The following is a 26,094-nucleotide window of genomic DNA, read 5'->3' as shown; positions in this document are numbered from 1 at the left end:
AGAGAAGCCAAGTAATGTGAGAAATACAGTGGAATCCACATAAGTGAGTAACTGTCAAAAGAACAGAACTATTAAAAGAATAAATCTTGTGTACCCAGCTGTGAAATATAACACAATATAGCAGAACCCAGCTAAATGCTTGAAATAAAAAATTGAAATGCAAAGTAACCTAAAATTGTTTAATGAACATAGCTGTTAAAATATTAACTCCTAGCACGCCGAAACTCGAAAGCATACATGGTTGGAAGCCCACTCAGATGAACAAAATATTAGTAAGTTATCTATCTATCCATCTCTCTCTCCATCTAGCCAATCAGCCACCAGCTAAGCACAAGAGCTTTTATGTGTTAAGATATACTGGCAGATCAATTCCTGCACAGGCTTTTTTATTTCATATGTTGTGGTTTGCAGCAAATATTTACCTTTGAGGTGTGCTGAAGCTGGTCTCCCACATATGTTTTACGGAACTGATCCAAGAACCACAGAATTGCCAGTTCTACTTTTTCATTACTAGACTGTGGTAACTGGGCATCCATCAAAGATATCAGCTGAAAAACTCTTTTAACAACAGAAAAAAAAACCAAAAACATTTTCAGGAAGAATTCTCAAATTAAATGATATTGTCACAGTTAATTTCTTTAGGAACCTATCAGCCATTTTTTTGTTTGCCTAAATTTCTTCTAGGATTTTGTTTTGTTTAGATGCTAATTATGCTATTTGACCACTATTAAACATAAACATCAACATAAAGCTTTTCTAATTACTTTGTCACTTGAAATTTTCTCAGATACATATGTGATACTGTGGTGAGTTCGTAAAATGTTTTTTTCTTTCTTAGAGCATCAATTCCATGATGAAAGACACAAAGAAATTTGAGAAGCATGGGTCTCAAACAGCAAGTACAAGATAAGAGCTGTTCAAGTTCCCTGGAAATTGAAACTATTGTACTTAAAAATAAGTTTACATGTGCAGTATATAATGCACTGTCTGCCTCCCTTCTTCCCACTTCTGTCTCTCCTAAAACATCTAAACAAACATGTATTTTCCGACGTAAATCCTTACTTGGTATGTATCTCCATATTACCAGGACTGATATCAAAGAACCAATTTCAGCCTATGTCAGCTAAGAAAATTTAATACTTTTTTTTTTTTAAAGGAATATTCCTTTCTTTAATTTCCCATGTTCTTCTGCTACCTATTCCTTGAAATCCTAATTCCCTAGCAATTCAAAAAAATATTCTCACCTTTTGCCAATTCTGAAATGCATAGTCACTGGATTAGAAGTCAGTAGGTACTTCATCTGTAAGCCTGTATATTAAAACCTCTCACTTTTAATAAAAACATAGTGGAAGACTGCTAACACCACAGAGCCCCAGGGTAGATTAGGAAGGCAAGAAACAAAAGAGAAAATGTAAAGCTTTTTATCCAATTCTAGTTGTATGTCCTTATTCATATGTTAGCTAGTGGACGTAAATAACAGGATCAAATATGCATGCCTTTTTTAACACACTTGTGGGTGAAAACAAGGATTAAGGAAGTGTTTGCCACATACTTTGTGTTTGCCACAAGGAATACATGTCATTCACAATACTCCCTAGCTCACCCCTTGCCCTAAAACTTGTAGAAAGAAGACTCTAGCATGCATATTTTTAAATCTAGACACTTCTTTTTTATTCCAAGCTCTAGTCTAAAAATAAGCCTAAATTTTCAATGGTTAACCAGCAGTTCCTCTGCACTTCTTCACCTGCAATCACTAATGTAAAGGAAGTAGTGCAGAAAATAATAGCCATAGCTCACAGCTAATAAAATTAACACTTGTATACAAGTATAGCACACAAATGAAAACAGGTAGCTACACGGGCATATCTAAACACTACCTATAGTAAGAGACATATTTGCCTTTAATCTTCTTTCCTTCCTCTGAAACATAGTTTTGAAATGATAGCCTTAATGGCTCCTTCACTGGTCAGGATGATGAATCAGGAAAGATCAAAGCCAGCAGAATGGTCTCAATCCACAGAAAGTCAGTACAGACCTTGAGCACCCACCATCCAAAAACTGGACAAAAATTGAGACATTTAAATTCAAAATATCTGCTGATACTAAACGTCATTAAAAAAAAAAATCAGAATAAAGAATTCAAAACAAGCAATACTTACCGACAGGATAATTCTCCATCCATGGCATCATGTTCATCAGTACTAGTGTATGTTAATCGTCCTCCCACAAAAGTACCCACAAAATAGACAAGCCATGCCAGACGTCCTGACATTAAAAAGAAAGAACAGTTAATGATTATAAACCATTATGCTAGTACAATACACTTCCATAAGGTATCAGCAGTTCTATAAGGTGTCAGACTGCAGAATGCTGTCAAGAGAACGGTTAGGTTTCTCCCTCTACCAGATTTAAAACCTACCAAGACAACCCAAGTAACAAAAAATTCTGAGCAGAACTGACAGATAAACTAGAACAGCCTATTAACCTGGACATGCTTATAAATAAAACACAAAAGAATTAACCTAAAATACAAATTAAGCAAACTCAGCCTGGTAAGATTAGATATACAATTAACCTAGTATCCTCACTTGCCTGCCACAAGTTACTTCAAGGCATGGAACAATTTTATCTACAGTGGGGCTGTTACATCTACTTATCATAGCATTAGGAAGTAATTGAGACTCACTACAATCTACTTGTTTCTTACTTCTATTTCAAATAAAGAATTCTTTGTAGTATTAAACTACTAGCTAAAGTGATTTGCACTTAAGAAAATATTTGTTTTAAGTCAGACATATTCTTGAAGAAAAGAGTTTGTGAACCACCACATAGTTTTGAAAGTCTCTGCGGACTGTTTTCTAAAAGGATTTGAAAGACAGAGCTCATCCATTTCAAGCCACACTGTCATGCCTTCCATCTTCCAGATTATTTGTCAGTTTCCACTAAAGCACTTACAGGATCCACTGGAAAAGGCCTTATCAAGTAAAGTACAACGCAAGGATCACAATTTCTGTAAATTCCATAAATGACTCCTTGAGTTTGTGTATGTACTGTATTCTGTACAGATTTTCAAATACTGAAATCCCGCTTTATAAATAAATATGGAACTGTTAAGTTTACAAACACTGAACTCAGGGGAATTCTTTTGGCCTGCCTCTGCTGGAAAATCACTGCCATGTTGCAAAACCTGAATTATTTTAATCTCTGGCACATTAAAGTGGAGTATCTTTAAATTTGACCTACTGATACCTACTCAAGCCACATAGGTTCCTGCTTCAGCTTTTTAAGTTGTGACTCCAGTAACCAATGGTATTCTCTCTCAGGAAGGATGCACTATTTTCCCCTAAATTAAGATCAAAACTAAGACCTGAATAGCAAAGTAACATGTAGACCTGTTAAAACTTCAGGATACCACTAAAGGATTCTTCCTCAACTGAAATGCACTGAGACTACAGGACAATAAAGCTATTTTTAGACTCCATCTTCATTTGGTCAAATACACTTTGTAATAAATTAAAATGAACTGGTTGAAAATAACACAGCAAAGACAACTTGGAAAAGTTTCCATTTAAGTTAAATCAAGTTACAAACAAGGCTTCTCAGTAAGTGAGATATTTACATAAACTAGAAGATGTCTTGCCCTCATTACCAGGGTTTTAGCAAGTGACAACAGCATAACTTACAAGAGTAAAGATAATACCCTGATGAATAAAGTGCCTTCTGAACTCATTTTGAAGTTTAACATAAAGGATCAAGTACAGATAAACAAATGAGGCCATGTTATGACTGTAAAACAATATTTTATTTTGGTTATTTCTAAGTACATAGCAGGACATGCACGGTATCTACCAAAAGTCTTATTTCATGTTTGTTTCAAATCTCTGATAAACTAGTCTTCATTTACATAACAATAAAATTCACTTAATTTCCCTCCTGTTTTGCATTGTTATATTTTGAAAAACCAGAAACAATTAATAGTTCTGAGGTGTTCCAGTATCCTTATGGCCTGACTCTGGTGACTCTACATCATAAGTAATTCTGTTTCAGTACAGTGTGTTCTATACATAAAAAAGATGCTGAGATCAAATATACACAAAAAGATAATGCAGATTATGGAATAACATGCAGATGATTTCAACATAAGTACAGGAAAGCATTCAGGTTTATCTTAAATCTCAGTCTTATTTTTTAAAAAATACCACACAAATATGTAATACAGTCTGAGATCTGTAACAAAAAACACTTTGTGACAGGGAACAAGTGTTAACTTTTGAGACAAGACAAGATACATGAGGAAGACTTCTAAATATCCTCTCATATTGTTCCTGTTCCATTCCTAATAATCTGGAAGAACAGTATCAGCTGTCCACCAACCAACATATTTCCCTGTTTCAAGACCGCTGCTTCTTCACAAACAGGACACTTCCAAGGAAAACCCCATTACACACTACACGTTGCAGTACAAACAGCTGTTAATTTAGGACACTAAAAGACTGCACCATCATTAGCAAAACACCAAGGAACTGAAGCACCTAAGAGAACAGCCATTGCTCAAATGAATTTAGCATTAACAGCTACTAAAGAATGGCCATTTGAAGACGGTATCAAAAAGCAACTGTGAAGTGGTGCTAGCTGGTTCAAAGAGCCACCACTTTGGCCAATAGCTTTTTTTTAAAATAAAAACCTGTCTTCCTTTTAACAAATTGCAGTACCTTATTTTTAAGTATATAGTTATTTTTCTGATGATAGTGCTCTTCTCTTAGCACAATACCAATTAATAGGTATGACTTCTTTCCCTCATTTATACCTTCACTATTTAAAATTTTCAGCGCATTTGCTTTTGCAATTACTGAGGCAGACAACATCTTTTCTTTTAGAAAATAATTATTGCTGTAATAATCTGTAATTATGGTTTATAACAGCAATAATCCCAAAGAAATCAGTCATTACCATAGATCACAAGTAATCATTAACTACTGTTAATGACCCATTTCTTGGGGATTATTGTTTTAGTAAACCATGACCGCATCGCTATTGATACAGAGAGCAAGGACAGTATAATAAAATGAGATCTTAATATTACATTAACTTATTTTGTAACATTAAAAGCCATTAAACATCTAAATTTAACTATGTATATCTAGGGGATATAACAGTTATTGTTCAATATGAGCACAAATGTTTAGTTTGCAGAAAAGAAACACAATATTTAAACTGCATCAAATGTTTTCTAACGCATAATGGCAATCCCCAGAGGACTGACACTGAAAGACTCCAGCTGATTGTTTCCCTTTATATTCCATTCCTCAGTCATGGGGGGCCAAATTCAGACTGCAGCTGGTCAATGAAATCAGGTCATTAATGAAAGTTCTCCCAAATAAAAGTTGGCAGTTGCATGGAAGAAAGTGGAATGAGGTAAGTAGGAGGTCTTATATAAATTAGTGAAAAAATGGCTCCTACATAGAAGAAAATCAGCATATTCAAACTCAACAAAAAAGCAGCAAAATAAATCACAAACATTTAATAGCATGCAAAGAAACAGCTGTATTATGCAGTAACCTGTCTCACCTTTTCAAAACAACACCCTTTATCCATGTAAAGATGCAACAGCCATAAGATAACTATATTAGGAAAGACCCAGTCGTTACAAAGAAAATTTAAGTGAGACACAGGACCGAAACAGGTATATGAAAAAAAAATATAAAAAGTACTTATTATTTTTACAACTTAGACTACAATAAATAACTTGAGTTTCTTGAAAATTAGGCAATCCATCTTAACAGAGCTGTATAAAATAAATTAAGGTTTTTAATGTTACATTAATTTTTACAGACAGATAAATGCAAAAAGAACAAAAGTTAACATCTTCATTTTCAAAAACTGTTCATCAAGTTGCAGCTGGTTCCCGTGAGGGCACCCGAGGCACTAAAATGTCGATTTTCAGAAATTAAAAGTTTTTACAGCTCTCATGCCTATATTCTAAAGACGTAACAAGATGTTAAAACAAACAAAACAACTGCCAATGTATCCTATTTAATACAAAGACAAGTAGTGAAAATGCAGTGCAAGGTGACTTGGATCATTAATTCCTAGTTTGAGAAAAGGTCTAGTTATATCTGCCATAAGATCACTATGCTTTTTCATATGCAAGTATACGGTTATTGGCACATAAAACACAGTCTAAAAATTAAATACTAACCTTCCTGAACTGTGATTTCTAATGGATTCCTACTAGAAGAGTGCAATAGTTTTTGGTAGTTTTGTGCATTTTGGTCAAACAACTGTACAAGAAGTGTACAGGTCTTTTCGTATTCACACCTGCTAACCGTGCACAGTTGCTCCAGCTGTTGGAAAACTGTAGCTGTATCATCCAGTGGATCTTCTAAGCCATCTCTGGAATAGACATAAAAAGTGACCACTTAGCCACTATTGCTTAAAAGCTGTTTTCCCATCCAGATCTTATACCACTGTCACTGAAGTGCTGAACTATAAAAGCCTTAGCAGCTGGTGAATACAACGGAGATACAGAAGATCTCATTTTATTTACATACATACCCATGCACATCCACACAAACACAGAACAGTATTCTACTTGTGCCTTCCTCTTAACACATATTTTAAAAAGCAAAGAAGAGAGGAGATGAGGTTGGCAGTATGAACACAGAAAAATAAATCCTGAAGAACTAAGGTCCACTGTGCCTGAATAGAGTATTAACAAGCAGCATCTTTCTCAGAGGATAATGGGGGGAAAGAATGGAATACTTAGTAGAAATAGATTTTGCATATTCATCAAATTAAGCACAAGACCATGATACCACAGCCAACAAGCAAGCTTCAGTAAAATTCCATGCAACTTCTTTACGAATCTTTATTTTATTCTGCTGTAAACAAGCTGTGACCCTATGGAATGCCTACAACAAAGAGACCAATAGTCTTACCATAAAGTGTAACTGTACTCATTACATGAATCACAATAGGAAAGGTTTATTCATCAGAAGGTTACCCTTTTATTGCACAGGCAACAAAATCTACAGATAAAGATAACATCCAAAAAGCTAACAAAGCTAACAGCGCTAACGTCCGAACTCTGCAAAATACAGAGCAGCTGAAAATCCTAATGTTCAAGATGGGCTGAAACAGACCTCTTCTCAGGTATTTACAAATATCTGAAATAAAAGTTCCCCTTCTAGTTTGTAGAAAAGCATCCTCTTGCAGACCCTTTGTAGAGGAATCATTAGTTCCTCACTCACTCTTACTCAAAAGGGAAAATACCTATTCAAACCCTCCAAAAGGGCAAAAGTGACTTTCCTTCCATTGTTCCAAACTACTTCTCTGTCTGAAGGACCAGCTGGAGGCTCCTGAATGGAGGGTGATTTTATCAACTATACTGGTTTGTAAGAACAATGGTCATTCCAGCAGACAGGATTTGTTTGCAAAGATATCTATTAATCTCCTTGAAGCAAACAGAAGAAGTCTTACAAAATCAGCTCCCAGACATCCCACGTTTCTCAAGAATGGTCTGGACATTTGATATTAAAGTCTACATTTGATATTGCTGTCTACAGAAATGCCACAACCGAGGATCTTCATCACATAAGACAATAAGACAATACAACAGTGGTACACAAATCACTTAGAGCTAGGAATGGATACATGCCAACAGCATTACCAGGACCATCTTAAGAATGATACAGACTGGTAGAAGAGAAGATCAGTGCTTTCCTCATCTTTTCCCTGTTGTCTTTTTTCACAGATTAGAAAGCTTAATCTTCCACAACGTAACAATGACATCCAGAAGAATCTCTCATCAGTGCCAAACAAAGAAACTGAATTTTCAGTGCTGATGGTGATGCTGATGAAGGCAACAGCACATTTCAGTGGAGCTGGTCATGCCAGATTGTTTGACCCAGAAGCTCAGCCCTACTGTTTGCTTCAAGTCTGGAAGCTGATATGGAATGTACCACTCAGTAAAGAAGCAAGCTGAGACGTGAAGGTTCAAGCCTGAGATTTCATTACAGAAAAGCTGAACAGAGACGATAACTTAAAAATGCCAAAAGAAGCATAGGCTGGTTGAGAGAAGGCCCAGGAAAACTGACTGCACCTGCAATCAGCTGCTTGTCCTTCCCTGTCCTAGCATTGGAACACTGGAAGCTCCGCTAGGTACTATTAATTCTTGTTCCTGAGACAATGACAGAGAAGCTCACGATTTTGAACCATTAGGAAGTCAGCATTTAACATACCTATGGTGATAACATAAGGCAAATAACACCAACTATAGCTTAGTCACTGAACAGTAAAATGACAGATTATGTAATTTGCAGACATGAGATTTTGGCTAAGCTGAGACAAAAGGACAACAATGGTGAAATTGAATGCACTTCCTCACACAAACTGAACAAATGACATCATCTCAGTAATGTAAAATTGAAAAGTAAAAGCAGATGTGGCTTGTTCTGCAGTCCCGTAGTCTGACAGGAGATCCTACCAGCAGGAATTCATAAAAGCCCCTGGAGAAAATTAAATCCTTCCAGCAATCTAAACACTTTTTTTCTTGTTTGCTATATTATAGTGTGGACTATAAGGTCATTTACTTAAACTATAAAAAGAAGATTTGAACTAACAAATTTTAAATTGGCCAATTTCAATCATGCTACTCTCTAGCTTGTTCTATTCAGTCTCACCCTTTCCTGTGCATGGGGTTCATTCTGCTTTCCCCCATTACCCTCCATGGTCCTAGAAAGTGACTCATCAAGAAAACATGTCACAGCTGAACAATATAGTTAATTTAGATAGTCTTAAAAAAGGGGGGAGGGGGGATAGACTTTTTTCAAAACACAAAGGCCCATGAGAGAAAAAACAATTAGAATTTACATTTGATTTTGGCCTGGATTTAATAAGCAAAAGGAGTAAAATGCTATCAGCCAATTAGGATCATCTAAAGAAACTGCCATGGTAATCAGAACCAGTGTACTTAGATTTTTAAACATAACCAAAATATAATATGCAACAAATCAGAAAATTAAACATTCCATATTACAGTTTTAAAGTTGCAATTACAAGTTTACCTTATAACTACAGGAACACATTCCAGTCTAGAAGTAATATAAGCTTTTGTTATCTCAGGTGCATATGTATCTAAGAGGTGGGGTTCTGCCGTTTTCACAAAAGGTACAGATGCTACCATTCTTTGCCACAGAGTTAGCAAATAATGAACACTATTTGGAGCGAACTCCCAGTGCTATAAGAAAACAAAACATACTTCTGTTAAAGCATCCCAGTGTGAAATTCTAGTTGCGAAACATGATGCTTTCATCTTAAGTAGCCTTATTCATTCACGTAACTACTGAAGGACCCGGTCAGAACTGAGACATACTACGGCACACATTATAGAGTAGATCCAAAATTACTTGTAGGCACTCTCACCTCCTTCAAGTGAAATCCACGATTCAAAACTCAGAGCTAGGCCTAGATTATTACACAGTGCATGGTGAGATTTAAGTGCTACAAAAGGGCCATTCAAAAATCCTAAATGTTGAGTGGGAAACTGTCTAGAGCCACCTAACAGGAAATGTAAAGAACAGAAATGCATCTCAACTTTCTTTTCTCTTCCAAGCTTATGGAGCTGCCATTGGCAACTCAGGAATTCAAAGGTCAAAATCTTCTCCTAAAGGTAACTATCTTCAGCTGTTATTCTGAAGACCAGAGAAGGACTCTGGAGAAAATGCTAAAATAACAATTCTAGTATTACTCAAACAGTATGCATGCCTTTATCTAGGTGTGTTTCAAATCTGTAAAATTTTTAACACTGTGAGAATCTTGATCCTGTGATATGTGTCCTTCTCATAGAAATGTGGGTCCCTCAAAAATTTAGACATTATTCCACATAGCTTCTGAATCCAGCTCAGATGGGAACTTTGCACTCAGCAGCTCAGCATACAGGGAACTGTGTGTGTGTACATATATATATATATGCACAAAAGCAGAACTCAAGAGCCTAGTCAGTTTAGGCACTTCAAAGTTTACATGGGAGCATAGGTGTAAGCATTTTAGGGCTGGATAAAGGGTTTAGTTTGTTGGATTTTTTTTTTTTTTTTTTTTGAGGGTGAGAACTAAGGCTGGAGAATTAACATACATCTCTCCTACTTCAGTTGTCATTTTCTTCTTTAAATCTGCTCCCATTACAAAACTTCATAAGAGTGGGAACCAGTTCCAGAACGTTTAGAAATCTGAGTTACATCACTGACAAAATATATTTTTACATAAAGACAAGCCTCACCACCTCCTCAAAAAACACCAACACAGAAAACCAGGATCAGCCCTCTCTGTCATTCAAGAGTTGAAGAAAAGAGAACACTTCTGTATATATTCTTACCTGTAGGCTAGTAATAGTAAAATTTGCTATAAGTTGGATGACTTCTGGGTAATCTTTCACCATTACTAGCTCTCCTAGTTGATAGTTTGTCTTTAGCCGAGCCAAAAACCGACAGAATTCGTGGTAATTACCCGGATCAGATAAACCCTAAATTTGAAGAAGCAAATTTTTAAAAGTTAACAGCTTAGTCTAATAGAAATTTTATGAGCACTATTGCTAATTGGGTGATGATTTTATTTGCATAGGGGTTTTGCTTTGTTTTGAATAGAAAATCAAAGCAAACAGATGTCTGGCTGAAAGTGGTTTTAATAGATTCAGTAGATTAATGAAGACTGTAACTGGAAAAACAAATCCACAGTTCTTTTAGCATTTCAAATAAATGAAATAAAAAATAAAGAGATACCTGTGGATTTTCAAGTATTTGTTTCACTCCTTTGATTAGATTACCAAGATATTTGGCACGTTCTGGATTGCTGAATAAAGATCTCCTTGTAGAAGCAAACTGAACTAAACAAGAAAGTGCCTGAAGAATAAAAAAAATACTATAAGATTAAAAAAAATTTAAACTTTCAGAATAATCATCTCTTAACCTACTGCCATCTGTAGTACATTCTGTGGCTGAAGATTATTTTTGCAGCAATGTCTATACGATCATTGAACACAATACGGCTCAGTTTTAAAATTCCCTTTTACAACAGCTTCTGACTTCATCAAAATAATTGGGTGGATGTTTTGTATGTGGCTGAGTAGTGCTGAATTGGGGGAGGAAGGGTCTGAATGCTTTCAGATTCAGAAACGAAAACTGGGGCTGAAGTTCAAAGAAAAGACACTGTGACTGGGCACTGAGCCAGGGGACTCATAACATGCTAATGCACAAAATAAAACAGGGTCTTTTGGCAAAGTATAGATGTAAAAAGACTATTCTCCGTAATTACTTGAGTGTAAATCACTACATGTCACTTACTAACTGAGACAGCATTGGTGGAAGGGAATGATACAAATCAAAAAACAGGTCCAAGGTCTCTGGCTCCAGGAAGACTACGGAAAAAGATAAGTTGGTTTTATCACTCTCTACAAGCAATAATTAAGTATCTTCATTTTAATAGAATCATCTTCTTAACAAAAACGGTAAGAGATATCACTGTAGTTGAGAATAAACTATGAATAGATGCATTAATCTGTTAATTGTACAACATTAAACAAAGCACTATTCTCTTTTTATCACATTTAATCTATCCTATAGCTCATAAAGAATACTTCCCTTAAACTGCGGATGATGCAATAGTCAGTTGCTTACAGAACGCTGTTCTGTAATAGATGTACATAAACTGATTTCTTCAGGTTACTACAGTAGTACACTAAGACAAGACAGGTTCCAGATACTAAGGATTAGTTTAGTCTGTATTTATACAAAGGCGAGTTTTTAAGAAAAGTTCCACAGACTATCCTGAAGTCTAGAAACTGATAAACGGAAAAAAATACTTTAAACACCAAGTTACCAATTCACTGTAGAATCACATCAAATGAACTATAACATTACCCTATTTTATGAAGGGATAACAACAGTCTAGAAAAAGTTCACCAATAATTCATAGTTAAGTAATCCCACAAATAAAGTAACATTTCAAAGTTGTTTCATTTATAAGTATTATTTTATATGAAGACTTGTGTAAAATAAAGCATCACAAAACAAAGGTTAATTTCCTTACGCACTCTCTGTGTTTAATGACTACAGGGAGATCCCTCCATGGACAATTAAAATATCTGAACTAAAATCTTGGGGAAACCTATCCCCTTCTCCTTCCTAGGGTGCCTTGTGAAATTACTGTCACTTGCCCAAACTCAGTCTTTTGTCAGTATTCCCCTGCTTGCCATATATTATTGCTCTTCATCCCTCACACTGCCATTAGAGGCTACTGTACATTAATGGAGAAGGAATTGTGTTAAGCATGGAAACTGATCAAGAATAGTATTGTTGAAATAAGGAGTATCAAACACTAAACTGTCATGCTGTACAGGTAAGCCAGATTTAAACCTCCCATCTTAGGTATGGGAAACTGTGTAGCTGCTTTAGCTAGACAGAACAGACTTCCAGTCAGGCTCATTTATTTTGCCAAGAAGCAGGATAAATTAGCCTACAAGAAGCTCCATGCTGCTAGTGCTAAACTGTGTGAGTTCCCCAAGGTAATTTCATTAAAGCCAGCTTGGACACTGTATGGGTTTGTGTGGCAAGGTTTTGGTAGCGAGGGGGCTACAGGGGTGGCTTCTGTGAGGAGCTGCCGGAAGCTTCCCCCATGTCGCGCAGAGCCAATGCCAGCCGGCTCCGAGACGGACCCGCCGCTGGCCAAGGCCGAGCCCATCAGCAATAGTGGTAGCGCCTCTGGGAGAACGTACTTAAGAAGGGGAAAAAAAACTTGCTGAATTGCAGCAATGGGAGAATATGTGAGAGAAACAACCCTGCAGACCCCCAGGTCAGTGCAGAAGGAGGGGGAGGAGATGCTCCAGGCGCCGGAGCAGAGATTCCCCTGCAGTACATGGGGAAGACCATGGTGAGGCAGGCTGTCCCCCTGCAGTCCATGGAGGTCCACGGTGGAGCAGATATCCACCTGCAGCCCAGGGAGGACCCCACGCCGGAGCAGGGGGATGCCCGAAGGAGGCTGTGACCCCGTGGGAAGCCCGCGCTGGAGCAGGCTCCTGGCAGGACCTGTGGCCCTGTGGAGAGAGGAGCCCACGCTGGAGCAGGTTTGCTGGCAGGACTTGTGACCCCACAGGGGACCCACGCTAGAGCAGTCTGTGCCTGAAGGACTGCAGCCCGTGGAAGGGACCCACGCTGGAGCAGTTCATGAAGAACTGCAGCCATGGGAAGGACTCAGTTGGAGAAGTTCATGGAGGACTGTCTCCCATGGGGGGAACCCCACACTGGAGCAGGGGAAGAGTGTGAGGAGTCCTGCCCCTGAGGAGGATGAAGCAGCAGAAACAACGTGTGATGAACTGACCGTAACCCCTGTTCCCCATCCTGCCGTGCTGCTGGGGGTGAAGGAGGTAGAGAAAATCGGGAGAAAAGTTAAGCTTGGGAAGAAGGGAGGGGTGGGGTGAAGGTGTTTCTAAGATTTGGGTTTATTTCTCATTAACCTACTCTGATTTGATTGGTAACAAATCAAACTAATTTTCCCCAGGTTGAGTCTGTTTTGCCCATGATGGTAATTAGTGAGTGATCCCTCCCTGTCCTTACCTCGACCCATGAGCCTTTCATTATATTTTCTCTCCCCTGTCCAGCTGAGGAGGGGAGTTCTACAGTGGCTTTGGTGGGCACCTGGCCTTCTGCCAGGGTCAACCCACCACAGACACATTTATACTAGACTGCCATCTGCACTGTATAAGCCCAGGAAGTCAAACCTCTAGAGTCTAAGAGCCAAGATACAACCCTTCTGCTGCCTTCATTAACAAGCTCACATACTAGAGCAAAAAAGCACACTAAATAAAAATTTCACATGTTTTTTTCATCAGGAAGAAGACAAGAGAAAACAGACATGCTACAAATGCTGTACGTCTTCAAGGTGTTCATATGCCAGGAATTAGAATAGTATTCAGTGTCTAATTGGAATAATTTGATTTAGTGTGAATATCTATGTTACAGACTACATTTATTATTTCTATCTGTAAAAATAACAATAGCAAAAGTGCGAGAGAAATAGCAGAAGAGGTTTATCAATAACTCACGAGCAAAAAACTCTACTCCACATGAAAAATTATTTTATATATGCAAGTATTGTGACAAAAGAAGTTACACAATCCACCGGGTATAGACTTCAGACTGCTAACGCTTATGAGCCTTTCTTACTTGTTCTCCAGTTTGTTGGAATCTGCACAGTGCATAAGTCATCTGCAGATTCATCAGCTGAATTTCCAATGAAATCAAAATTAAGACAGTTTAGTACAAGCTTCAAAAGTTGCATTGCTAGACTCTGTTGCTGTTGGTCCTGAAGGGTTAAAGGTTTTGCCAAGAGCTAAGGAGAAAAGAAATCTTGTTAGGTCACCTGCACAGAACATGCTTTAAAAACAATTTTGAAAAGGAAAATGTACAGATATAAAACTGCAAAGTTCAAAGCAAGAGAACACATACCAAGAGAAAAATAAATCCTTCAACAATAAAAGGTAGTCCTTCCTTAAAGGCAAGGGGAAAATCATTATTACCACCTCAGAGACCTCTACCATGTCAAGCTAAAGCTCCCAGAGTTATAAATAATTTTTAAAAGCCTGGTGAAATAATCCTTTTGCATAAAATACTTCTAGGTAAAACTCAGCATGTGACTGATATTGTTTGTTAAAACAGTGCTAACGTTCACTGCAAAAATTAAACTGTAAGGTTTGATGTTTTTCTCTTTCAGTTACTTTTGGAATATACGTCATATACATCATATGGGTAAAAAATATCTCAACAATTGGTTATTTTCAGTTTGATGTCCAGGCTGCTAAACAGTATGAGTTTCACAGTATGCATACTCAAAGACTGTTCCTTTGGCAAGTCTAGAAAAACCTAGCATTAAAAAACAATGAAATGAACAGTCTGTAATCTGAATGTAGCTATTTACAACACCTGTATAAATACAGCTGTCAGTGTGTCTCTACTGATTTATAACCCCTGTAGTGTCAGAATAAAAAGGTACTTTGTAAGCAAAACAAACTGTTGGGATTTGGAAGTCTACACTCAACATACTGTGAGTAAGAACACATTTTATCAATCCCCTTCCATAATTATAATAATAATAATTTAAATAACATTTTATCTTAAAGAAATTACTACCTCAAGATTACACGCATAATATAAAGGCACTGAAAACAAACCTCAAATTCATTAGTCACCAATGCAGTTTGTGAACATTAAAAACTGACAAAATTTTGTCTAGAAAAACAATGAAATAAATGGAAGTAGAACAACTTTATCTAGTTCATCTGCCCCTTATATAGATTCAAAGTCACATCTCTCAAGTTTATTAACAAAAAGTTTTTAAATTCAGATGATAGGAATTAAAATCAACTGTATATCATCAGATGCCTCATTAACTTGATAATAAACTGTTGCACCACATTAGAATTGACACTGAATGATGAATTTGGCTTTGAAATCAACGTTGAATTTCTGTATGTCTTGTATAAACACAATCTGTTTTGCTACCAATCCTCTCTGTAACTTTTAAACTCTTGGAATTATTTTAGTGATTCCACATTTGTTAGTTAAGTGTATTTTTCAATGTATTATAGACACTAAAATATTTCTAAAACCAGCTCCCTATACTAAAGTTAGCATTACAAAGATACTAATTATAATTTTCTTATATTTCTGTCTGGAAATCTGGGTGATGTCACTCAGACAAACCTTTCAACATATGAGAGACTAAAAAAGTACTCGTAGTCCAGCTGAACTTGAAGAGAGCTAGGATGTGGCTGCCGCAAGATACAGGTTCTCACACATGCATTTATTGTTTTGATGTGTAATGGGGTTTGCTATACCTAAGAAGATTCTTCCAAAAATATCCAATTCTTCTTTTAAATTATACATGGTTTCTCCATTAATATGCAATTGCAACACTGATTTAAAGCATCCTGTGCACATGAGCAGAGGATTCCCTCTTCAGAGGTGAGGGCCTACACATTATTTAATTGCTCTATATATTAAAAAAATATACTGCCTGTTAGCTGAGCACTGCTAGCTGACCACATGTGCCCTTTAAACTTACTGCAAATATAAGCTAAAACATGCTAGTTAGACTGAAAACATACTGTGAAAGAAATTTAAGCTAACACAGTTTATCTTGCTTTTTACAGCAGTATCTCAATCACATATCTCAACCTTGAGAAATATACCTTTAGCCAAAAAGCAATTGCTACCATGATCTACTGACCCACTGTGATGGCATCTGTGTTTAAATTCTTAGCTTAAATGCCTGTGTCCAAATTTCAACACCTAATCCATCTGGTTTTCAAAAAAACTGAATAAACCAGCACTCCCAAATAAGTCAAAATAGAAATCAGGCAACATTTAAAAAACAACCTGCTCTCAAAAGCAAAGAGTTGCTTGAGCTTAAGAGAAGTAGAATGGTACGTCATGGTGCCACTTGCACTGCTATGGAAGGCCTTGATCAGCACAAAATGGAAAGTGTAAATTCCAGCTTTGATCTCAGTTCAACCTACAAGGTCCTGAGAGACCCAGTTTACAGCGTGCTGTTCTTCACCACCTCCTGTCAAGGCTCTTAAGAGGCTGCAGCCTGAATTACCCCAAAACGTTACAGAGAGGATAAGGGAACCAGTGAAAAACACCTTGGCCAGATTTGACTGCACTGTCATACCACAATATAGAGAATTTGTCCTTCTTCTTGGTCACTCCTAGTTTAATACATAATTCTTTTAGCAAATACTGAGACGGTAGGCCCAGCAAAACTGAGATACAATTAAATTAAGAAAAACATCAAAAAAGAAGACAAGCTCAGAATTTAGATAGTTCATCCTTTACAGCAAGATATAGAGAGATGGTACAGAGATAAAGACTGAGAGACAGCAAGAGAGACACAGAGGGAGGAAGACTAATTTTTGTCTTTGAAAGTTTTTTTGGTCACTCGAGCTTAATTGGGTGTCATGTAATCCATTTAAGAACAGAATTCATCAACTCAGAAAATATTAAGGACTCAAAGTGGGACAACTATGATGTTAACAATTTAGGTTCAATTATAAAGAGCCTCACCTCCTTCAAAAGAGAGCACGCAAGCATCAGTATCTCCTTTAGAGAGGTGTCACGGAATGAGGTAGCTATTTTACGATGTTTTGCTGAAGGTCTTGAATAATCCACCTAAGAAAAGTCAGGACAAAATAAACAATGCTCCCTTCTTTGTTAAAACCAGATGATAGGTATATCTGGCAGATTAATTATTTGACACTAGAAATTAAAATTATGGTCCAGCACCAAATATAGATCTTGACAATTTCCTGAAGCACCTCCTTTTTTCCCTTCAAGGTTGTCTCTCTTTCTGGATGGAAAGGTCTGAGACACTTCCTCAGGTTAAGATGTAGGCAAAAGAAAATCATTAGCAGAAATACAATTGAAAAAGTTGATCATTCACTTTGCTTCACTAGTTCTAGTGACTGTGATGAGAGAAACTTTACCCCATATCAGATATGGTACGTATCTGGTACAGGTAGGGTCCCTGCACAAAGAATTTATTGTCTCTTTATACATTTTGGTGGGGGGAGGAAAGTGTGTTCATCTCTTCATGCTTAAGAAATGTTTCTCCAACCATTTCTATGAAGGGCAGAAACATTTAACACACTGTTTTATCAGCAATACATACATCCCTTGCAGAAGGAAAAAAAAACAAACATGCTTACTAGATTCATTTCCTGAGTCAGTTCTGAGAGAATCATTACTCCTATTATATAATGGTCCACAGTGCCCTACAGAAAGAAACAGATAGGATTGCTCAAACATCACAGCTTGTAGTCAGTATTTTCCAAAATTTCTAGAATCAGGTTGTATTTAGTATTTTCCAACATTTCTAGAATCAAGAAGATTTCTTAGGCTGAGGTATCCTAAGCTGTTTAGAAGGCTTTCATGCCAAATGTTATCAACATTAATAGAACTAGACCTTCAAACTCCCTAATTAGCTCTGAAAAAAAGCCCAAACCTCATCATAAATGTTAAGAATTGTGTGATAACAAAAACCCATCTGAAAATAGACTCTAAGTAACCGCAATCTGGAAATTCACTATTACACATTTCTCAAAGGTCTGTTCAGTATTCTAGAACTGTTAAGGCAAGCTGCGTGGAATTCAAACCATTAAAAAAAACATTCCGCTATGCATGAATGAAAAAGATCACAGGGCACTCTCAGAAAAAAAAATAGTTTTGAAATGCTACCTATCAAAAAAACTAATTCTCTTCTCTCCACAGTAGTATACAATGCATTGGTTTGAACTGAACGATATATTCCATCTCTGACAACTTGTGACTAGGAAGTGAGGCAGTAGGCGTCAAACATTTGCATCTGAGGGTGCGATTTGATCATCAGTATTTAAACTCCTTGGAATGTTTTGAAATTTAGATACAATGCAGAATTTTGCATTTAATTAATAAAATTTAGCTGTCTTCACTGAGCTACTACAAAGCATTTACAGAAAAATGAAATCTGCTTCGTTAAAAACAATTAAAATCAACTGCAATTAGGCCTTGCCATTGAGTCAGGGGGAAGATCTCTACGCCTACTTTCACAGCTGCAGTTTGCAGCTTCGGCTCTCCTGGTGTCCAAAAAGCAATGCCATCCTTGCCAAAATTTTCCTGGTATTTGTCACAACCACACTCGTTTTTGCAACTCTGAAGATCACCCAAAGTTCAACTAATAAAGAATGTGGCTACTTACCAAGGGGCCTAACTTCTCACTGTCAACTATTTTGTACTATTACTTGCACCAAAGCAAATCAGAAGAGAAAATTTCAGAGAACTCTCAGGAAAAATTTATATTGCTGCCTTATCTGCATTCAGTAAGATTAAACATCCTATACTGTAACTTGAACACAACTTTCTTTTACATTTTAAATTCTTAAAATAGTCTGTATGAATGTTCCTTAGATCACACAAACCTGCAAAAACAGAAAATGCAACCTCCCCTTTTTCACAGGTGCGAAAAGCTGTGTGGTAAATTACAAAGGAGTTGGGAACAGAACTGCAGACCTAGCTGCTAATCCCTTTTTCTATATTAAATCACACTCAAATTCACACTGGATGAACTTCAATCTGGAATGCTAATGCAGATGTATTTGAAACTACCATATGCTAATTATTAACATATATTAGTATTGCTTAGGGATTATTTTTTCAATTTTTATCTAAAATTAAATTCACTAATAGATCTATGGCTTAATTTTCTTTTCTACAGGAATTCTTAATTTAACTAAAGAAATCTCTTAAGAAGCTAAATTTTGTATTTAAATCTCTATTTTTAATGAGCTACACACTGAAGAGTCACACTGCAATCATTTTAATAATAAATGCAAAATCCAATTACAGTACATTCATAAAAATAACTGCAAAATGGTGGAGAAGTATACTTGAGTTTGTTTTTAATAAACAGAATATTGCAACTTATCTTTTATTAGACATTCCCAATGTAACTCAAAAAGTACATTAACTTGAACAGTATTATAAACAAAGACTGAAAAACAAATGAGAAACTCATGGGCAAGAAACACAAACTGTTAACTTCATATTTTCTTGCTGAGTTGCCAGGATCACCAACACATACACACATAATGGATCATTTTGGAAGTAAATCTCCAAATAGCTTAAATTTTCTGATTATTTTTTCTCAAAATAAGTACTAGGCTTTACATTCACATAGACACTCAGAAAGATTAATCTGTATTAATTTTTAAAACAGATTAGCCATCTCCCAGAAAACTTTTTAAGAACCTTTTTATACATGTTAAATGTATGAAATAACCAAGTCTGGCTAATAACCCATGACATCCAATCACTTTCTCCAAACTTACTTCACAGAAGATGCTGTATATTCTGTATCTTTAGCCACTGGGTCTGACAGTACTTTCTCTAGATTTGACATGTAAATTTGCATAGTGAGCAGTTCGTAATGAATGACTGCACTCTGACATTAGCAGAAATTATTTCCAATTTTCAAATACTATGTTCCAAGATCACCTCTCTATTCTGTAACGCATCTTCTTTGTGACAGTGACCAATGCAGTGGGGGAACAGGAAATAATGTGGAAGGAAATGTAAAACAAGAACATTCCTGCCTCATCCAATTACTGGAGAGGGAAAATGAGTGATCTTTCCTCCCAAACTTCCCCATATCCCTACTTAGAATGCATAGTTTTTGTGATATGTTAGATTTAAATGCATATGCTAAAATAGATAAAGTTATAAAAATATTCTAAATTTATTATCTATCTCTCTATATTGTACACCATAATCCTAGTAGAGACAGAATGTCTTTTTTTTTTTCTTTCTCTCCGCTTTACATTTATGTAGAGAGAACAAACATATATGCAGGTATCTAAGTACCCATGCACACAAATATGAATCATCAATTTCTCATAAAGTGAAAAAGGAATGGGGCAAACAAGGACGACAACCACATAACAAATATATACAGTGTCTTGCAATTTTGTGTACCACAGTTCTATCTTTACATAAGCTTTCCTCAGTAACTGCAGAAGCAGGGGTATCTGTGATTTGTTCTAAAAATTAAAGTGCAGACATAGTCCGACTACTTACCCAGAAAAGCAACAAAATAAGACCCCTACAGCGAACACTCCAACAAATAGTTTATAAAGGCACCTTTTTGATCAACCATCCATGACAGGCACTTGAAAAAATACACATGAACTAGTTCTAGAACTGAACAGTTCAGCACAATTTTAGTGGTCATTATTACAAGAATCACAATCAGACTCATGCTTCAAAGCTTTTGACAGTCTTACTCTTCAGATGGTGCAGTACCAGTGTTTCTAACCAGGTAACTGGAGCTAACGCTATCAGAAATGTATCTCCACATCAGCTGAAAAAAATTAAGGCATTAAATAGAATGGCTTGACAACAAGGGCTGACGTTTTACAACCACACTATGAAAAAGTGCTTTGGAAAAAGAAAACCAACAAAAAAACATGACAGCGCTATGAATACTGTGAGGCATCAAAACCCACAACCTTGCACAAGTATCAAACCCGCTCTGGCTCTTCATTGTAGGGTTGATCTGCTTTAAGCAATGCTCTTCACACTTTTTCTACCCAAGTGTATAACAACTAAATGACACAACACACCAATCACTAAAAATGAAGAGGTCCAAACAGAAAAAAATGGCAGAAGTGAACGATTGTTTCCTACCTGCAAAAATTTTTTTACATCAGCAATAATGTCTCTGAAGATGAGCTGATCTTTTAGGACCTCAAACCATCCTAATTTTGTAATTTTAGCAATGACTTGAACAAGAGCTTGGATGACAAAAGGAGCCAGTTTGGGTTGAGATGCTACATAGTTCAGAATGTAATTTCCTGTAAAGAAGCATTTTAAAATCAGCAACACAAGTCTTCTGTAAAGAAAATTAATTAAATGGTTCTAATAGAAACTTAAGGCATGGACTTTTTTTAAAAAACCTATATTCTTATGGTTAGTACAATAACTGTAAGTTATGTTAAATCATTAAATACATCTAAACATTTCATAACACAAAGCACATTACATACATGATCATTATTCTAGGACACATATGACAACAGTTTGTGAACTAAGAGAACACTGGCAGGTAAAACAGAGTAATTTTTCATTATGGTCCCATATACTGGGCACTGATTATTTCACTATGCAATAGCAGCTCTCCCAGCCAACTCAAGATACACAAAAGTTTTTTCAGGCAAGAGTCTCCACTGAATGTTCTCAATTCAATCTAGAACATCCCTTTAGGTAATGCACATTACAGCTGCAGAATTCCTCTCTGACTAGAAGGAAGTTAACCTGTTTCAAAAGCTGTTGAAAAGTATAAAATTAAAGTTGATTCAATTCTTACCTAAAAGAACATTGAAATCTTTTATCAGAAGAAGCGGATTCTCAGCCATGCATTTCAGAGTACTACTATCCACAGAACTGATACAACAGTGCAGATTTTCTAAAAATCTAAATCAAATCAAACGCTCCTTGTGCAAAGCCTTTCACTATTAAAGACCTAACAAGTACGTGCTTACTCTTTTAGGATAGAGCAATGACTTTAACGTAGATCCTAAAAAGAAAGGAAAATTTTGTAGGATCTTAATCCTGCAAGTAAGAACCTGCCCTGGCATGACTTCTACAAATGTTAAGAGCTGACCATGAGCAGTATTATATGCAAGTGACTGGCGCGTATCCTAGCAATATCTGCAACGTTCATCCTTTACAAACATGAACTAAATCTCTTTAGCATCTTGTGGGATAAATACCAAGTCTATCTTGAAAAAAATGAGTATTTTCTTAAAATATGAATTAATCTGAGCTAACTTTTTTTTTTAATTTTGAAACTAGGTAATGTTATTTGTGAGTTAATTGCAGAGAAATGATGAAAGATCTCACAATCACCTTCATATTCATTTTCTCACAACGACTACCTTACGAAAAACAGGCTTGGTAAATGGAGACCTAGAGAAAAGACAGACTATCCACTGAATGGTTACTGTGCTAACATGAAGTTTTAGATCCAACTAATATAATAAAATTTTAACGACAAACATTACTTACGAATGTCAATCCTTTGTTCGACAGGTAATGGAGATGCTCTGCTTACAAGCTTAGACAGGCACGTTGCTGCTAGAAGCTGAGCATAGGACGTCTACAAAAACACATCAAAAGGTATTATTCAAAAATAGGCTAATTAAAGGCAGGGACAATAAGTCAAAACCTGATAAATAATCAATACACCAGACTGGTTATCAGGTTTTCGTTATGTTTGTTAAGTGTACCAAAACCTCATAAAAGACGTATTTTAGTAATATCTTTGTTTCATTATAAATAAACATAAATTACAAAGCACTAATAAAAAAGTGGAGACCTAAAACTATCATCCCTTTTGATGGAAACCATTCATCTAAAAGTAATTTCACTATTCAGTGGAGTTCGTTAGTTTTGAAACCTGTTTTTAAATCACTTGGTAATTTAGAACCATGAGATGATTACCATGGGTCCAGCCCTGGATTAAAGATATTTTTAAATGTGTTTCCTCCTCTTCTTTCTCTCTCTTTTTGAATTATTTGAAAAACACAGCAAGAATTATAGTAGACTCAGCTTGGACTATCAAATAAGAATCAACTCCCCTATCACTTTTATCTACAGTTAACCATGAAATTAAACACCATAAATGAAACTGAGTAATGATAGGAGAATGGTTTAAACTAACAGACAACAGGTAAGCAGTTTAGGCTTTTTTTTTTTTAAAGAATATTTTCTTTTTCATTGTAGCTAATAGCTAGAAACAAGAACATGGTGATGTTCAAACACCAGGTTATACCACACCGTGTCCTGACACTGCTCTACATATGACACAACCCCTGATTACAACCCTTCTGAAAGTACTGAGAGCTAAGATGCTTTCCCTTTTTGTCCCTGACATCTCTAATGCAAGGTATTGTCACTTCTACAAAGATCACCTCCAAATGAAAAAACTTCTACAATCATTTATGAAACAGAATATGTACTAAAAAAGAGAACAGCATTTTGCCTTTATTGTACTGACATGGTAATGGCTCATGACTGAGAAACCTATGTAGACTTCCATGAGCATGATTACATTTATGGATAACACATCTTTCAGATACTTACTGTTCCTTGTTCTAACAGAAGCTGGCATTGGCTAAGACATTCTGGGCTATCAATAAGCTCCAAGAGTACCTTCTCAGCTTGCATTCGCTGTGCTAGATCAGTTCCTTCATATAGGTGGTTACATAGTACTTCTAGTTCTGCCAGACTCTGTTAGGAAAGAACACAACTGAAACTTCCATGAAGACTTTTCAACCACATAAGATTTCTTTAAGTGTTTATAAACCTAGATACTATACCAGTAACATGAACCGTTACCTATGCTAAGCTTTCCAGTTGATTCACATTTAAATTACAAAAAAATAGGAGGCTTTCTGTGCCAAGAAGCCAAAAATAACTCTGAAAATTAAGTTGCCATTTCTTGTTCTCTCAGCTACCAAGGTATTTTTTAATATGGTTCAATCCATTTGTTTTTCTGAGTCTTCAGATGGGAAGTCCATAGCTTTTCCAAAGAGAGATGAAAAGATAGAGAACAGTGAACAGTTTGAGCTACACTACTTGGAAAACTTCTGCCAGATTTCATTTTAAAAGCTGTAACTGCTCATTAAATTACTACACCTGGAAAAAATTAGCATGGTCTGTATCTGTTGATGCAAATATCAGTGAAAGATGGGACAATTCAGAAGCTATAGTAGCAACAGAAGAGCTAAAATTCCTCTCTACTTAGAAGCTGAAAAAGTTCTCTTTGGTAAAGGTGGTGTGTGGGGGGAATATCTCTCTCCTATGTGAGGGATACGATTTATATCTACTAGTCACTGTCTCACAGAAGAGATGAACCCTTTGAGCATGTTTTGGAATCATTACACAAACAGAAGTTTTAGCAGCCATCAGGTTCCCAAAGCCTATGTAACTCTCATCAAGAACTGGCCACATCATTAGAAGGTACCTGGCAAAAATTTCATGACTTGAGTGTGGCCTAGAAAGAAGAGGAAAAGAGAATACACAGTATTTGACCAGCCTAATTTAAAAGTTTGAGTCAAAATCCTGTTCACCAGGCCTTCCAAAAAGATGTTTCGTACTTGAAATAAAAGATTTGGTTCAGCATGATCTAGCATCACTTATCCAGTAGCTCAAATGCCTTTTAAAAATCCAAGACAGTAACAGTGTCTTTGGCAACCAAAGTACATTTGGTTTTGTCAATCAAAGCATGTAATTTCCTAGAGACACGCTTCTTATCATTTAAAAAATAAATAAAATAAAATAAAAAATCTTCTTTTTCCCTTTTTTTTTTCTTCTTGTTGTTGTGTATACGGAGTCCCTGGCGCTGATCGGCTTTTTCTGAATTTCGGTAATAACGATGTTTTAAGAGTCCCTGATTTTCAGTCAAAAAGTAGCCATGTTCTTGTTCCTTTGGAGAAATTTTAAGAAATAGCACATTTGCTTCTGGAATGAACAGATCAAATACCTCAAAGGCTGAGCTCAGCAGAGACATGCTCTGTTTTTGTTTTTCCATCCCCTATGTTCAGAGAGAGCAGAGGAAAAATAAGGAACAGGTAACAATCCCAGTAATGCAATTTTAAATGAAGCAAGATCCATGCCAATTAAAGTGAAAATTAAGACTCAAAAAATGCAAGCATACACGTTAGGGAAAATCTAATAAAACACAAAAACTGCATAACTGGGATAAAACAATTAGGGAATAAGAACATCTAGCAAAGATAGTCCTCGGACATAAAGTACAATGCATCTTTCCATAATGGAACAATTCCAATATAACCTGAGAAGCATGAACCAAATTATCATGTCATAACCAGCAAAAGTTAAAGACCCTCCTATAGTTGATCTGAAATTTGACTTTCAAATCTGGACAAACTTGGCAACAAGTTTGATAAAGTCCAGAATAAAACTGGGATATCAGCCCAGTCACCAAGGTCTAAATCATCTCTATACTAACAGGCATTAAAATAACAAACCCTTTATAAGCTGGCTAAGCAATAATTTATACACAAAGAATTGATAGTGGATTTCAAGAACATACGCACTGTGTTAATACGTTAAGGTTACACCAAAATTCAGAAGTTTAGGCTAAGGATCAGAATTAACTTCTTGCTGACAAGTTAAAACTGTGAAGCATTTTATCTGAAGGACAACAAGGGAATTCTTAAAGCAAGCCTGAACAAAAACTAGATGACAATCTTCAAAGAAAAGGTGGTTTATTGGATATTGAGACTGATGACCTGCAGCACTTTGAAATGCTTTATCTGGATACGCTTGGTCTCAGGAGAACGTTATGACAAAGTTTCTTATTGGTAGGCTGGAGGTATGGGCAGAAATCACTCGGAATTCTCCGACTGCCAAAGAACTTGCTAGATGTTCTCTGGGTTATATTTTATGTGTAGTACTGAGTAAACATGCTGATTTTCCTTGATTTAGATAG

The 26,094-nt window shown here is 36.3% G+C and overlaps 1 protein-coding gene across 2 annotated transcripts in view; it reads right to left on the bottom strand.

Annotated features, from left to right (window-relative positions):
* The window catches only part of RANBP17 (RAN binding protein 17), a 166,580-nt gene that overhangs the window by 138,502 nt on the left and 1,984 nt on the right, over nucleotides 1–26,094 (bottom strand). For both annotated transcript variants that reach the window (XM_052772235.1, XM_052772236.1), the window contains exons 2-14: nucleotides 23,721–23,867; nucleotides 22,644–22,734; nucleotides 21,264–21,430; nucleotides 17,753–17,818; nucleotides 17,112–17,216; nucleotides 14,214–14,379; nucleotides 11,337–11,410; nucleotides 10,776–10,895; nucleotides 10,373–10,519; nucleotides 9,066–9,238; nucleotides 6,200–6,393; nucleotides 2,160–2,265; nucleotides 423–558 (exon numbers count right to left, since the gene is read on the bottom strand). In XM_052772235.1, coding sequence (XP_052628195.1) covers nucleotides 423–558; nucleotides 2,160–2,265; nucleotides 6,200–6,393; nucleotides 9,066–9,238; nucleotides 10,373–10,519; nucleotides 10,776–10,895; nucleotides 11,337–11,410; nucleotides 14,214–14,379; nucleotides 17,112–17,216; nucleotides 17,753–17,818; nucleotides 21,264–21,430; nucleotides 22,644–22,734; nucleotides 23,721–23,867 — 1,692 coding nt within the window. The remainder of the gene's footprint in view (nucleotides 1–422; nucleotides 559–2,159; nucleotides 2,266–6,199; nucleotides 6,394–9,065; nucleotides 9,239–10,372; nucleotides 10,520–10,775; nucleotides 10,896–11,336; nucleotides 11,411–14,213; nucleotides 14,380–17,111; nucleotides 17,217–17,752; nucleotides 17,819–21,263; nucleotides 21,431–22,643; nucleotides 22,735–23,720; nucleotides 23,868–26,094) is intronic.

The sequence above is a fragment of the Harpia harpyja genome, chromosome 20 (assembly GCF_026419915.1).
Source record: "Harpia harpyja isolate bHarHar1 chromosome 20, bHarHar1 primary haplotype, whole genome shotgun sequence".
NCBI classification, from domain to species: domain Eukaryota; kingdom Metazoa; phylum Chordata; class Aves; order Accipitriformes; family Accipitridae; genus Harpia; species Harpia harpyja.
Note: the sequence above shows the minus strand (reverse complement) of the source record. Positions and strands in the feature narration are given on the sequence as shown.